The 14743-nt window shown below is 37.8% G+C and overlaps 1 protein-coding gene across 1 annotated transcript in view; it reads right to left on the reverse strand.

Moving 5' to 3' along the window:
- Positions 1-14743, reverse strand: part of LOC103346877 (uncharacterized) — a 46674-nt gene that overhangs the window by 17233 nt on the left and 14698 nt on the right. The window contains exons 7-20 of the mRNA XM_089311265.1: positions 13895-13925; positions 11451-11523; positions 11107-11221; positions 9501-9541; positions 6480-6609; positions 6133-6191; positions 5142-5259; positions 4795-4853; positions 3804-3921; positions 3457-3515; positions 2466-2583; positions 2118-2176; positions 1086-1203; positions 726-784 (exon numbers count right to left, since the gene is read on the reverse strand). Coding sequence (XP_089167391.1) covers positions 726-784; positions 1086-1203; positions 2118-2176; positions 2466-2583; positions 3457-3515; positions 3804-3921; positions 4795-4853; positions 5142-5259; positions 6133-6191; positions 6480-6609; positions 9501-9541; positions 11107-11221; positions 11451-11523; positions 13895-13925 — 1157 coding nt within the window. The remainder of the gene's footprint in view (positions 1-725; positions 785-1085; positions 1204-2117; positions 2177-2465; positions 2584-3456; positions 3516-3803; positions 3922-4794; positions 4854-5141; positions 5260-6132; positions 6192-6479; positions 6610-9500; positions 9542-11106; positions 11222-11450; positions 11524-13894; positions 13926-14743) is intronic.

Genomic DNA, 14743 nt, shown 5'->3' on the forward strand with positions numbered 1-14743 from the left:
AAACGAGCCCCTGTAGATGACGTCCGCAGTCAGCAGGAAGTAGCAAGAGAGACTCATCATTGCGCTCTTTCCTATCATCAAAAGGTCAGGATGATAGCTTTGGGATGCGCATGGAGGAAGGCCTACACTTCCGGGAATGGAGACTCCACTTCCAGGGAAGAAAGTCCTTGTCAAGGTCCCTGAGAGTGGCTAAAGCTCAACAAATGAGGATCAGACCCGCCTCAAACTTTTAGTTCCATGCCTTGAATCTATAAAAGGAGCTCTCCCAATCCGACCGGCGACTTCCCCTGGCCCCCGCTCAGTTGCTCTGTTTTCTGAAACCAGGGAACCTCGCCCAGAAGCGGAACCCCAATAAAAGCCTGTGAATTAATCGATTCATCTGCCTGGGAAGATCTGTTACGCGCTGGACACCTTACAGATGGTGCCGAAACCCGGGAGCTGAGATTGCAGAAATGGGCACAGCACTTCAACAGACTTTCTCAAAGTAAGAGATAGAAATGGCAATAAATGTAAAAGTATGTTCTACATCACCATCCATCAGGGAAATGCATATCAATGCCTCAAAGAGATATCACACCACCCCTTCTCAAGATAGCTAAAATGTTTATCTGCCTGTCTTATGAAAGTAGCTGTCTCTCAAGTCAATTTATACCTTCAAGCAAACACCAATTTTGTTTTAACATGACTGAAATCAGGTATTTCCAAATCACAAGAAGACACAGTACCTTCGAATTCTTTTGTGATTTGCTGTCTTCAGGATCTCTTTGGGAGGCAGACTCCTTATCTACAAATGCAGTAACAGATCAACTAGTGAGAACATTTCTTCACATGGAAACATTTTACATAAAGGCGTGTCTCTCTCCACTCATGAATATTGCAATGAAATGAAGATTTCAATGAAATAAAATGAATAGTAAGGATGAATTTCAGAGGGTTGAAGCTGTTTCAGGAAGAAGTTGGTTATATTAAAAAAAAGCCAAAGAAAACCCTCAAAATAAATGGCTATCCAATTCAGAGCTACTCATTTCTGTTCATTGTATTTTAATATTAAGTTTCAAAGGATAGGCAACCACTACCCATGTTACCATTGTCCAATCCACGATCATAGTTGAACGCATATTTATTCACTGGCTGGTGTGGAGCAACTTGAGTGATGGCGATATCTTTTAAGCCCTTCTTACTCGCTACGGTTGACATTCCTTCCTACAGGAAGATAAAATACAAATTCAACAAATACACCCAAGTTCTCAACCCCTCAGCCACTCAATCAGTGAGACAGGATTTACTATGTGTGTCATGTCACAGGCACAGTCCTTGCAAAGGTTGAGCATACACACAAACAATAGATTCTACCCTATGCTCAGTTAAGCATATACACAAAGAGCAGATTCTACCCCATGTTCACTTAGAGGTAGACATGGGAAAAGAGAACAGGAAAGTTTAAACCACTATTTCTGCCACTCAAGTCAATATACTTGAAGAAAAGGCAGAAAACAGAATCCTCAATTCAGTCTTGGAAGGTCAGGAAATATTGCTTAATTTCTGGCTGAGAGTCAGACTGGGTACAAAATAAGGACAGAAAGCCATCCGAGGTGTGAGGCAGATAGCTCATCTGACTTCTTCACCACTGGGACAAGGGTTTAGCTGCTAATTCTTTTTTCCTAGGTCCTAAGGCAAGAGAGTTGGCTGAAGCAAATGTCAAGATAGCCTCAAAACCTCTCCTTTACGTAGCTTCAGATAAGTAAGGGGAAGCTTGTATTACATAGGTACTAGGTATCCCACTCTTTCCCAGATAAGAAATATCGTCAAGAGTATATGAACAAACAACAAATCTAGTTCCGAAATGGACACAGCACCTCAACAGACCTGTCTCAAAATAAGAGATAGAAATGGCAATAAATATAAAAGTATGTTCTACATCACCAACCACCAGGGAAATGCATATCAATGCCTCAAAGAGATATCACACCACCCCTTCTCAAGATAGCTAAAATGTTTATCTGCCTGTCTTATGAAAGTAGCTGTCTCTCAAGTCAATTTATACCTTCAAGCAAACACCAATTTTGTTTTAACATGACTGAAATCAGGTATTTCCAAATCACAAGAAGACACAGTACCTTCGAATTCTTTTGTGATTTGCTGTCTTCAGGATCTCTTTGGGAGGTAGACTCCTTATCTACAAATGCAGTAACAGATCAACTAGTGAGAACATTTCTTCACATGGAAACATTTTACATAAAGGCGTGTCTCTCTCCACTCATGAATATTGCAATGAAATGAAGATTTCAATGAAATAAAACGAATAGTAAGGATGAATTTCAGAGGGTTGAAGCTGTTTCAGGAAGAAGTTGGTTATATTAAAAAAAAGCCAAAGAAAACCCTCAAAATAAATGGATATCCAATTCAGAGCTACTCATTTCTGTTCGTTGAATTTTAATATTAAGTTTTGATAGATATGCACTCACTACATTTGTTATCTTTGTCCAATCCGTGATCAGAGTTCATAATTGGCTGTTGTGGAGCAACTTGAGTGATGAAAAAACGTTTTTTACTCTTCTTGCCCGCTAGAGTTGACGTTCCTTCCTACAGAACAATAAAACACAAATTCAACAAATATATCCAATTTCTCAACCCCTCAGCTACTCATTCAGTGAGACAGGATTTACTATGTGTATCAAGTCATAGGCCCAGTCCTTGGAAAATCAAAGCATATAAACAAACAGCAGATTCTACCCCATGTTCAGTTAGAGGTAGACATGGGAAAAGAGAACAGGAAAGTTTAAACCACTATTTCTGCCACTCAAGTCAATATACTTGAAGAAAAGGCAGAAAACAGAATCCTCAATTCAGTCTTGGAAGGTCAGGAAATATTGCTTAATTTCTGGCTGAGAGTCAGACTGGGTACAAAATAAGGACAGAAAGCCATCCGAGGTGTGAGGCAGATAGCTCATCTGACTTCTTCACCACTGGGACAAGGGTTTAGCTGCTAATTCTTTTTTCCTAGGTCCTAAGGCAAGAGAGTTGGCTGAAGCAAATGTCAAGACAGCCTCAAAACCTCTCCTTTACGTAGCTTCAGATAAGTAAGGGGAAGCTTGTATTACATAGGTACTAGGTATCCCACTCTTTCCCAGATAAGAAATATCGTCAAGAGTATATGAACAAACAACAAATCTAGTTCCGAAATGGACACAGCACCTCAACAGACCTGTCTCAAAATAAGAGATAGAAATGGCAATAAATATAAAAGTATGTTCTACATCACCAACCACCAGGGAAATGCATATCAATGCCTCAAAGAGATATCACACCACCCCTTCTCAAGATAGCTAAAATGTTTATCTGCCTGTCTTATGAAAGTAGCTGTCTCTCAAGTCAATTTATACCTTCAAGCAAACACCAATTTTGTTTTAACATGACTGAAATCAGGTATTTCCAAATCACAAGAAGACACAGTACCTTCGAATTCTTTTGTGATTTGCTATCTTCAGGATCTCTTTGGGAGGTAGACTCCTTATCTACAAATGCAGTAACAGATCAACTAGTGAGAACATTTCTTCACATGGAAACATTTTACATAAAGGCGTGTCTCTCTCCACTCATGAATATTGCAATGAAATGAAGATTTCAATGAAATAAAACGAATAGTAAGGATGAATTTCAGAGGGTTGAAGCTGTTTCAGGAAGAAGTTGGTTATATTAAAAAAAGCCAAATAAAACCCTCAAAATAAATGGATATCCAATTCAGAGCTACTCATTTCTGTTCGTTGAATTTTAATATTAAGTTTTGATAGATATGCACTCACTACGTTTGTTATCTTTGTCCAATCCGTGATCAGAGTTCATAATTGGCTGTTGTGGAGCAACTTGAGTGATGAAAAAACGTTTTTTACTCTTCTTGCCCGCTAGAGTTGACGTTCCTTCCTACAGAACAATAAAACACAAATTCAACAAATATATCCAATTTCTCAACCCCTCAGCTACTCATTCAGTGAGACAGGATTTACTATGTGTATCAAGTCATAGGCCCAGTCCTTGGAAAATCAAAGCATATAAACAAACAGCAGATTCTACCCCATGTTCAGTTAGAGGTAGACATGGGAAAAGAGAACAGGAAAGTTTAAACCACTATTTCTGCCACTCAAGTCAATATACTTGAAGAAAAGGCAGAAAACAGAATCCTCAATTCAGTCTTGGAAGGTCAGGAAATATTGCTTAATTTCTGGCTGAGAGTCAGACTGGGTACAAAATAAGGACAGAAAGCCATCCGAGGTGTGAGGCAGATAGCTCATCTGACTTCTTCACCACTGGGACAAGGGTTTAGCTGCTAATTCTTTTTTCCTAGGTCCTAAGGCAAGAGAGTTGGCTGAAGCAAATGTCAAGATAGCCTCAAAACCTCTCCTTTACGTAGCTTCAGATAAGTAAGGGGAAGCTTGTATTACATAGGTACTAGGTATCCCACTCTTTCCCAGATAAGAAATATCGTCAAGAGTATATGAACAAACAACAAATCTAGTTCCGAAATGGACACAGCACCTCAACAGACCTGTCTCAAAATAAGAGATAGAAATGGCAATAAATATAAAAGTATGTTCTACATCACCAACCACCAGGGAAATGCATATCAATGCCTCAAAGAGATATCACACCACCCCTTCTCAAGATAGCTAAAATGTTTATCTGCCTGTCTTATGAAAGTAGCTGTCTCTCAAGTCAATTTATACCTTCAAGCAAACACCAATTTTGTTTTAACATGACTGAAATCAGGTATTTCCAAATCACAAGAAGACACAGTACCTTCGAATTCTTTTGTGATTTGCTGTCTTCAGGATCTCTTTGGGAGGTAGACTCCTTATCTACAAATGCAGTAACAGATCAACTAGTGAGAACATTTCTTCACATGGAAACATTTTACATAAAGGCGTGTCTCTCTCCACTCATGAATATTGCAATGAAATGAAGATTTCAATGAAATAAAACGAATAGTAAGGATGAATTTCAGAGGGTTGAAGCTGTTTCAGGAAGAAGTTGGTTATATTAAAAAAAGCCAAATAAAACCCTCAAAATAAATGGATATCCAATTCAGAGCTACTCATTTCTGTTCGTTGAATTTTAATATTAAGTTTTGATAGATATGCACTCACTACATTTGTTATCTTTGTCCAATCCGTGATCAGAGTTCATAATTGGCTGTTGTGGAGCAACTTGAGTGATGAAAAAACGTTTTTTACTCTTCTTGCCCGCTAGAGTTGACGTTCCTTCCTACAGAACAATAAAACACAAATTCAACAAATATATCCAATTACTCAACCCCTCAGCTACTCATTCAGTGAGACAGGATTTACTATGTGTATCAAGTCATAGGCCCAGTCCTTGGAAAATCAAAGCATATAAACAAACAGCAGATTCTACCCCATGTTCACTTAGAGGTAGACATGGGAAAAGAGAACAGGAACGCATAAACCACTATTTCTGCCACTGAAGTCAATATACTTGAAGAAAAGGCAGAAAACAGAATCCTCAATTCAGTCTTGGAAGGTCAGGAAATATTGCTTAATTTCTGGCTGAGAGTCAGACTGGGTACAAAATAAGGACAGAAAGCCATCCGAGGTGTGAGGCAGATAGCTCATCTGACTTCTTCACCACTGGGACAAGGGTTTAGCTCCTAATTCTTTTTTCCTAGGTCCTAAGGCAAGAGAGTTGGCTGAAGCAAATGTCAAGATAGCCTCAAAACCTCTCCTTTACGTAGCTTCAGATAAGTAAGGGGAAGCTTGTATTACATAGGTACTAGGTATCCCACTCTTTCCCAGATAAGAAATATCGTCAAGAGTATATGAACAAACAACAAATCTAGTTCCGAAATGGACACAGCACCTCAACAGACCTGTCTCAAAATAAGAGATAGAAATGGCAATAAATATAAAAGTATGTTCTACATCACCAACCACCAGGGAAATGCATATCAATGCCTCAAAGAGATATCACACCACCCCTTCTCAAGATAGCTAAAATGTTTATCTGCCTGTCTTATGAAAGTAGCTGTCTCTCAAGTCAATTTATACCTTCAAGCAAACACCAATTTTGTTTTAACATGACTGAAATCAGGTATTTCCAAATCACAAGAAGACACAGTACCTTCGAATTCTTTTGTGATTTGCTATCTTCAGGATCTCTTTGGGAGGTAGACTCCTTATCTACAAATGCAGTAACAGATCAACTAGTGAGAACATTTCTTCACATGGAAACATTTTACATAAAGGCGTGTCTCTCTCCACTCATGAATATTGCAATGAAATGAAGATTTCAATGAAATAAAACGAATAGTAAGGATGAATTTCAGAGGGTTGAAGCTGTTTCAGGAAGAAGTTGGTTATATTAAAAAAAGCCAAATAAAACCCTCAAAATAAATGGATATCCAATTCAGAGCTACTCATTTCTGTTCGTTGAATTTTAATATTAAGTTTTGATAGATATGCACTCACTACGTTTGTTATCTTTGTCCAATCCGTGATCAGAGTCCATCCCATATTTATTAATTGGCTGTTGTGGAGCAACTTGCGTGATGAAAAAACGTTTTTTACTCTTCTTGCCTGCTAGAGTTGACGTTCCTTCCTACAGAACAATAAAACACAAATTCAACAAATATATCCAATTTCTCCACCCCTCAGCTACTCATTCAGTGAGACAGGATTTACTATGTGTATCAAGTCATAGTGCCCAGTCCTTAAAAAATTCAAGCATATAAACAAACAGCAGATTCTACCCCATGTTCAGTTAGAGGTAGACATGGGAAAATAGAACAGGAACGTATAAATCACTGTATCCATCGTTGAAGTATATATAGTTGAAGAATAGGTGGAAAAGTGTATCCTCAATTTAATCTTGGTAGTTCAGCAAATATTGCTTATTTGGGGCTACATTTTCCAACGCAGATCAAATGAAATCAAAAGTCAGTCATGACGCCATTGTATACAGCACAGATGAGGCAAAAGATGGTATTGGAATATACAAGGCAAATTAGCAGCCCCAGATATGGAGCTACAATGAGAAAGTACTTAGTAGAATGGGGTTTAGTGATGTATGGCAGATTTAAGACCTAAGGACCAAACCAATGGTCATGCTGGAATGTGAATTCTCCCCTACTGTAATGGAAATCTACTCAATAAGCAGTTGAATTACATGATTACAAATATGTTTAAGGGACCACTCTGGCAGGAAATACAAAATGTACAAAAACGTCTTCAGTTAGGCAATACCAGATTTGATGCACACAGAGAACTTAGAAACCACATTTTGTCAAAGGAAAAAAAAAACTAACATTGAACACAAAACAAAAACTAGAGGGTGGGACGTTATGGGGGATAGAGAAAATCTGAAATACGGGTAAGAAACCAGAGTTACATTGAAGGAATGACTTCCTACTGCACTCACCTCCACCGCTGGGAAGAACCAGCACAGCAAAGGAAACACCAGTGTCTAAGAGACTGACTGAAGGAAACCTTTGGTAAGGAAGTAAGGACAACTCTAAATGGCAATAGGCTCAGAGAGCCACTACAGAGAGAGGCAAGAACAAAGTTGTGAGGGAATTATGTTTTACAATAACCTAATACACACTGCATGAGCAAACAGAAGAACCCTCAAACCTGCAATCATAAAGTAACATGAAGGAACGAAAAATCTTAGTCATCCTGTTTTGCTCAATACACATAATATACATGTATTGAAATACCACACTGTGGCCCTTAAATGTGTCATATTTAGTCACTCAAGAATTTTGAAAAGAAATGGGAGTAGACAAAATCACTCAAAGCATATAATAAGAAAATACATATAAATAAATATTTGTAAAACATTAAAATAATATAAGTAAATAATGTACATATAAACTGAATTCTGAAATTTGGAAAACCAAAATAAAAAGGCAGAACCTATGAGATTTAATTTTTCAATTACATATTTCTACATATGTTTGCAGCATACAAAATTTCATATTTCTACATTTGTTTCAAGAATTTAAAATAACATTTTAATTTATAAATTGAAATATAACATACATTTCTTACTATAGTAAGAATATGTGCTTCTGGAGTTCTATGGTAACAGGCATTTTTCAAATATGTTAAAAATAATATAGTTCTGTGAAAAAATATAAGAGGCTACAGTAGGAGTATTTTTCAAAAGCCTTGATTGCTTTAAATGTCACAAAACAAAGTCCTGAGAGTCAGTACTCTGATTAAGCAGGTTGAGCTGCCAGACTATTCTTTTTGTATTTTAAAAATTATCTCAGTTTCTCACAAAAAATAAGGAGACAGAAGGAAACAGGGAAGAAGAGAAAAAGAAATAGAGTGGCGTAGAGAAGTAGGCCTACAGAGGTGCCATTTGCTAATTCACTCTCCAAAAGCCTGTAAGGGCCAGGGCTCAGCCACACCAATGCCAGGACCGGAGTACTCCAACCATTTTTTTTTTCTCAGAACTTTTACTTATGGGCAAACAGGTTGAGTCAAATGGCAACGTAGTCAGGAAATCTTTCCTTTGTGTAATGCTCAAACAACAGTAAGCAAATACATGTGTGAGGTACATATGCAACTCTTTTCCAACTAGGCAATATCTTCAAAGTTATAAAATTCTCTACAAAGAGATAAATAGGGAGTCATGTTTTAGCTCCTAAAATGTGACATTCATTTCACATTATGTTTTCCACAAGTGACAATATAAATATCACCATGATTATGGCTGTCTCATGGTGTGAGATTTGCTCATTCCTACTGCTTAGTATGATGAGGTCTGAGAGAGAGAAGAGAGGGAAAAAAAGCTGCATACAGAGGCCCTGCACTCACCTCCACCTCTGGGAAGAACCAGCACAGCAAAGGAAACACCCAGTGTCTAAGAGACTGACTGAAGGAAACCTTTGGTAAGGAAGTAAGGACAACTCTAAATGGCAATAGGCTCAGAGAGCCACTACAGAGAGAGGCAAGAAGAAAGTATACTGTAGCTCCTACGCTGGTGTTATGGCCAGGGGGACTCTATCTCGCTGAGGAAAGTAAGCAGAAGCCTCTAAGATTCCCACCATTATGGCAGAGCAGTGGCCCTAACTACAGAATTCCACCATCCTCGGTTTTCATTTACCTAGAAAGCTGACTGTGTCTGAGGGCCTTCTTGGCCCTAAGAAAGACTCCATTTTGCCTCTTTCCAAATCCCCAGACCCAAGTGGTCGCAGCAACACTGCGGCTATCCTCTATTCTGTCTTGGGGACAGCAAGTACCCCTGATGCTACCAGCAGTCCCCAGATTCCACCTGCCACCTGCCCCTGCCCACAGTCAGAGCCAGGCCGCTTTACAGGGCAGACAGCAGGTCCCTGCCTGTAGGGCTGAATTGCTGGGCACAAGCTTCAGGGCTCTGTCTTCTGCCTCTGTTTTTAAAAAGACAGAAGAAACAAGCACTCCATTCTAGATTTGAACATCACTTAGTGCTTATATTTAAAATATCGTAACAAGAGACAGTACCTCAGGGTCCAAAGTTGATTCTTTAGCTTCATCTTCTGATCCTAAAGTAAACACCATTTCTGTAAGAGGTAGTCATAGATCTGATAATAAACATTATTATGAATTCTAAATATACATACACAGATGGGATCAGGCGCATTCAGGGTGTATGGCCATAGATTATCTTCCAGAGTGGCTATACTATTTTGCATATGGAAGAGCAATGAATGAGAATCCCTATTGCTCTATTTCCTTATCTGCAATCACTGTTGTCACTGTTTTGAAATCCCTAGCAGTTCATGATGTTCAGAATCACTTCTTCAGTTCACTTGCCATCTGTGTATCTTCCATGGGAAGGTGTTTGTTCCGCTATTTTTCCTATTTTTAAGTCTGTTTGGTATTTTTTAAATTTAGCTTTAAGAGTTCTCAAATTGTTTGGATAATAGTTGTGTTTTTGTTGAAATATATCTTATACAAATATTTTTCCAGGTAATTTATTATACCCTTGGCAGTATATTGGAAGAACTAAAATTTTGTTTCTTATCACTATTCACTTTTCATGAACATCAATATACTTGCAGAAACTGAGAATAAATGGTCTTTACAACTTGTTCACCCTGAAGATGCTTATGCAAATCTCATCCGTGGCTGTCGTACTTTTTGTTACCTCAAGGGAATGAACACTGTCACTTACAGTAAGCTAGAAAGGTATATAACTTATCTTACACTGCCTGCTTTCAGTTTATAGACCAAGCTGTGTCATGCCAAAATGCAATCTTAATTCTTCAGCATAGAAATCACTTTAAAAGGCCTGTTGCTTCCAGCACCCTAAAATAACACCAAGAATCCCTAGAACCATCTGAAATAAAGTTCAATTTATCAATTTTTAAAATATGCTAATTTATATTTTAATTTAACTCTGGATTTTCTAGTCATTAAATTGATCTGTTCTACTATCTCTATGCCATGCCATCACGTGGTTATCCCCATAGATTTACTCTATGATTCAGTCCTGAGAAAAGCAAATTGTCTTGTTGTGCTTTTCTTCCTCAAAATGTTCCAGTAAATGTACATACATTAAAGCCTCATTAGAGCAAAAATACACACACACACACACACATCTCTATGAGTAATTCGACAATATGTAAAAGTAACAACAAGAAAGAATTCCAAAGGGTTGACGAAGTTTCAGGAAGAAGAATTTGTTCCTATGAAGAAAGATATTAAAAAAAAACAATAAAATACATTGGGTAGCATATTTATGGCTTCACATTAAACTTCATACAATAACATTTAAATAGAAGGTTTTCATACACTGGATGGAACTGGAAATCACTATCCTAGAGAAATAAGCCAGTCACACAAAACCAAATCTCACATGTTTTATATATGGAAGCTATAGAAAGTACAAAAAGTGCATGGATACCGTATTATTTGGTCTATAATCATATTGTCTTTAATGGATTTCATCAATACATCCTTCTTTCCTCACTCTGTTAGCATTGTGATGAATCCCACATTTTTCTTATATTTTGAGAAAAATGTATATAAGTGCACATACATAATATATCAAATGTTAAAAAATGTTCAATTTTAAAATTTACAAAAGAAATTTTGATCCACTTACCACATTTGTTATCTTCATGGACTCCATGAACACGAGTTATTCTGTCGTTATTGGGTTGCTCTTCTGGTGCACTGTGAATGATGGCAGTTGTACGTCCTGGAATTATTAAGTCTTTCTATAGGAAAAAAAAAAAACACAACCTCAGCAAACATGTTCACTCAGTTGTCCCACCACCCATTCACTCACTAAGACATTTATTGTGTAAATCAAAGCATAGGCACTGTCCTAGGAAAAGAAGAATATGTCCACGGAAGGCACTTACTGCAGTACGTTAAAGTGGGAGTAGACATAGAGTCAACAAAAACTCAGAGCAAGAAAATTAATTCCATAATAGAGCATTTTACCTTGGCAAATGAATTGAGGCCTTCCTCATATGATATAAGCAGTTCATGATTAACATCAGGTATTTCCAAAAGCCTTGTGCACAAAAATATATAAGAAAAATAGTTAAATATTTTCTATAAAAAATCAGGGGAAACATCAACTAAACTTCTGCTAAATGGTATTTTTTGGTACAATGAAAATTTGACTCTTGTTTTAGAAAAACTTTTCATCATCTATTTCTGCCTACACTACTCTCACCCCACTGAAATATTTGGTGAAGATAATACATCCCATAAAAAATCTGTGAACATCAATATACTAGCAGAAACTTTACAACTTGTTCACCCTGAAGATGCTTATGCAAATTTCATCCGTGGCTGCCATACATTTCATTACCTCAAGGCAATGAACACTGTCACCTATGGTAAGCGAGAAAGGTATATAACTTATCTTATACTGCCTGCTTTCAGTTTATAGACCAAGCTGTGTCATGCCAAAATGCAATCTTAATTCTTCAGCATAGAAATCACTTTAAAAGGCCTGTTGTTTCCAGCACCTTAAAAGAATACCAAGAATCCCTAGAACCATCTGAAATATTTGAAAGCTAAAGATATATACATCACAGAACAAATGTGTAGGTTGTTGTTGGAAATGCCCTTCTCAGAAATATTAAGATGTTCAGTGATTTTTCCCAAATAAGTGTTGCTGTTTCTTCATTCAGGTAAACGTAAACCAGTAAGACTATAGGTGCTTATGTACTTAGAAGGGAGACGCTGCTGAGAAGAGTCATGGTACCCGTACTTTTGTTTCTGTTAATGGTATCTAAATATCTTGCCTCCTATGAGCTCCTAACCCCAAATAACTCTTCTGGTGTCAAGCACAGTGATGTGGTTTGGATAAGAGTTCAGATATCAACAAAAAGCCCATGTATTTGTGGCTAGATTGCAAAGTCTTATTTAATGGATAAATGGTAATGGTCAATGGATGAAGAGTAGAAACAATGCAACTATGGTGTCTAGGTGTTGGGCCTAAAGGAGGTCTTTAGGTCACCGGGGGCTTGTATTGTGAATGAAGTTCTCATGAGAGCAGTGAGCTATACAACTGTTCTCTCTGCTGCTGGGTGCACCGTGTTATTCTCCCTTTGTATTCATTCCACCAACCAACATCCTCATCATGCTGCCACCTGTTCTTGGACTGTGAATCTCAAAACTTTATGCCAAAATAAATCCTTTTCCTCTGTATGTTAGCCAACAGATATTTTTCTCTAAGTAACAAAAAGCTGACAAACACATACAACCTCAAACATTAACATATTAAGCCTACAAAGCACAGAACCCTGAGAAAAGAGTGGACTCAAACATACAATTGTAGGCACTACTTCCCTCTTCTAAAAAACAAGCTACATTGAGGCTCAGTCATCTTGCCACAGCAAGACACATGTAGCTCTGTAGGGTTTACCAGCCAATCCTATCCCCCTCTTACCAAATACATACCAGGGAGAGACGTCAGAAAATGGAAAGAAGAGGTGGGCATGAGAGGACATCTGCCCTGGACCAAGTTCTTTGCAGATCATCAACCTCCAGGCCCCTAGTGCTCAAGGGAGACTAGATTACCTACCCCTCTGAGTGTGGGGGGCCATGAAGTAGATGATATAGCATTACAGTCTTATCTGATATGGACTCTTCCCAGTGACTCTAAAAATCCACCTGTGGTGCAAGCATCCCGTGTGGGCACTGGTTCATGTTGCAGCTACTCTTTCCAACTGTCTGCTTATGGCCTGGGAAAGCAATGGAAAATAGCCCAAGTCCTTGGGTCCCTGCACTCATGTGAGAGCCAGGAAGAAGCTCCTCGTTCCTGGCTTTGGATTAGCTCTGCTCCAGCCATTGCAGCTATTTGGGGATGAACCATGGATGGAAGATATATATATATATATATATATATACACACACACATATATATACATATATATATACACACACATATATATACACATATATATGTGTACACATATACACACACACACACACACACATATATATATATGGCAGGATTTCTTTATTGATTCATCAGTTGGTGAGCATCTAGTTTGATTCCATATCTTAGCCATTGTAAATTCAGAATTTATCTGAATTGGACCTGTATCTTGATGCCACTATTGTATAAGTCTGTATCCATCCATGCTAAAGGGTAAGAGAATACATTTGGGAGTAAGGCAGGCTGATATGGGTCAGTTAATTCTTTTACTACAGGGTCATAGGCCAATCAATCAACCCCTCAGCACTATAGTTGCCTAAATAGTAGGAAATAAACTACATTAACACATACATTGCAAAACTGGTTGGACAATTATAACAAGCAACAAATGTTAAGTACACAATATCCATCCAGCCCAGAGGAGAATACATAATGCATTTCTTTGCTTTCCATTAGTTAACAAATGCTTTTAAAAATCATGAAACCCTACCTTTTTCTATATTCTTTAGAATGCTCATCCTCTATTAAAGAAAAGTAAATACATTTTAAATTACATTAATAATAGAATAATATAGAATGTTATAATATATAGTACATTGTTAAAAATTACAGCTTTGGAGCCAGGTGTTTGACACAGAAGTTATGATGCTTCTTTGATGTTCACATCATACTGGAGTGCCCGGGTTTGGGTCTCAGCTTTGCTTTCAAACTGAGCTCCCAGCGTACCCTGAGAGGCAGGAGGTTATAGCTTAAGTAATTGGGTCTTTGTGACCCATCTGAGTCCTGCTTTTGTCTGGCCCAGCCCCATATATTGCAGGAATTTAGGGAGAAATTATCAGAGAGGGAAATAACACTCTCTGCTGGCTATCTATAGCTCTGCATCTCTACATTTCACATAAACTGAAAATAAAAATTAAAAAGAAAAGATGCTTTTGATCACACTTACAAATTATAGCAGAGTAATTATTAAGTACATCATTGAAAGCCATTATGGAACCTTACTTCTGCTACTTTGAATTTATCAATGTAAAGTGAATAATACAATTAATTAAGATGATATGGAAAACATATGCTCTATACAAAGACTGTAATCCAACTGAGACACAATTGTATCACTAATAGAATAAGTATAAAAGACTGTAGGGTCCCAGTGCTATGTCACAGCAGATAAAGTCACTGCCTACAGTGCTGGCCTCCCTCATGGTTTCCAGTCCAAGTCTTGGCTGCTCCACTTCCAATCTAGCTTCCTGTTAATGGGTCTAGGAAATCAGCAATAGATGTCCCAAGTTCTTGGCCATGTAACCATGTGTGAGTAGCTGAGTTTGATTACCAACTCCAT

The sequence above is a fragment of the Oryctolagus cuniculus genome, chromosome 13 (genome assembly GCF_051225735.1).
Source record: "Oryctolagus cuniculus isolate XC-2025 breed Fujian yellow rabbit chromosome 13, ASM5122573v1, whole genome shotgun sequence".
NCBI classification, from domain to species: Eukaryota; Metazoa; Chordata; class Mammalia; order Lagomorpha; family Leporidae; genus Oryctolagus; species Oryctolagus cuniculus.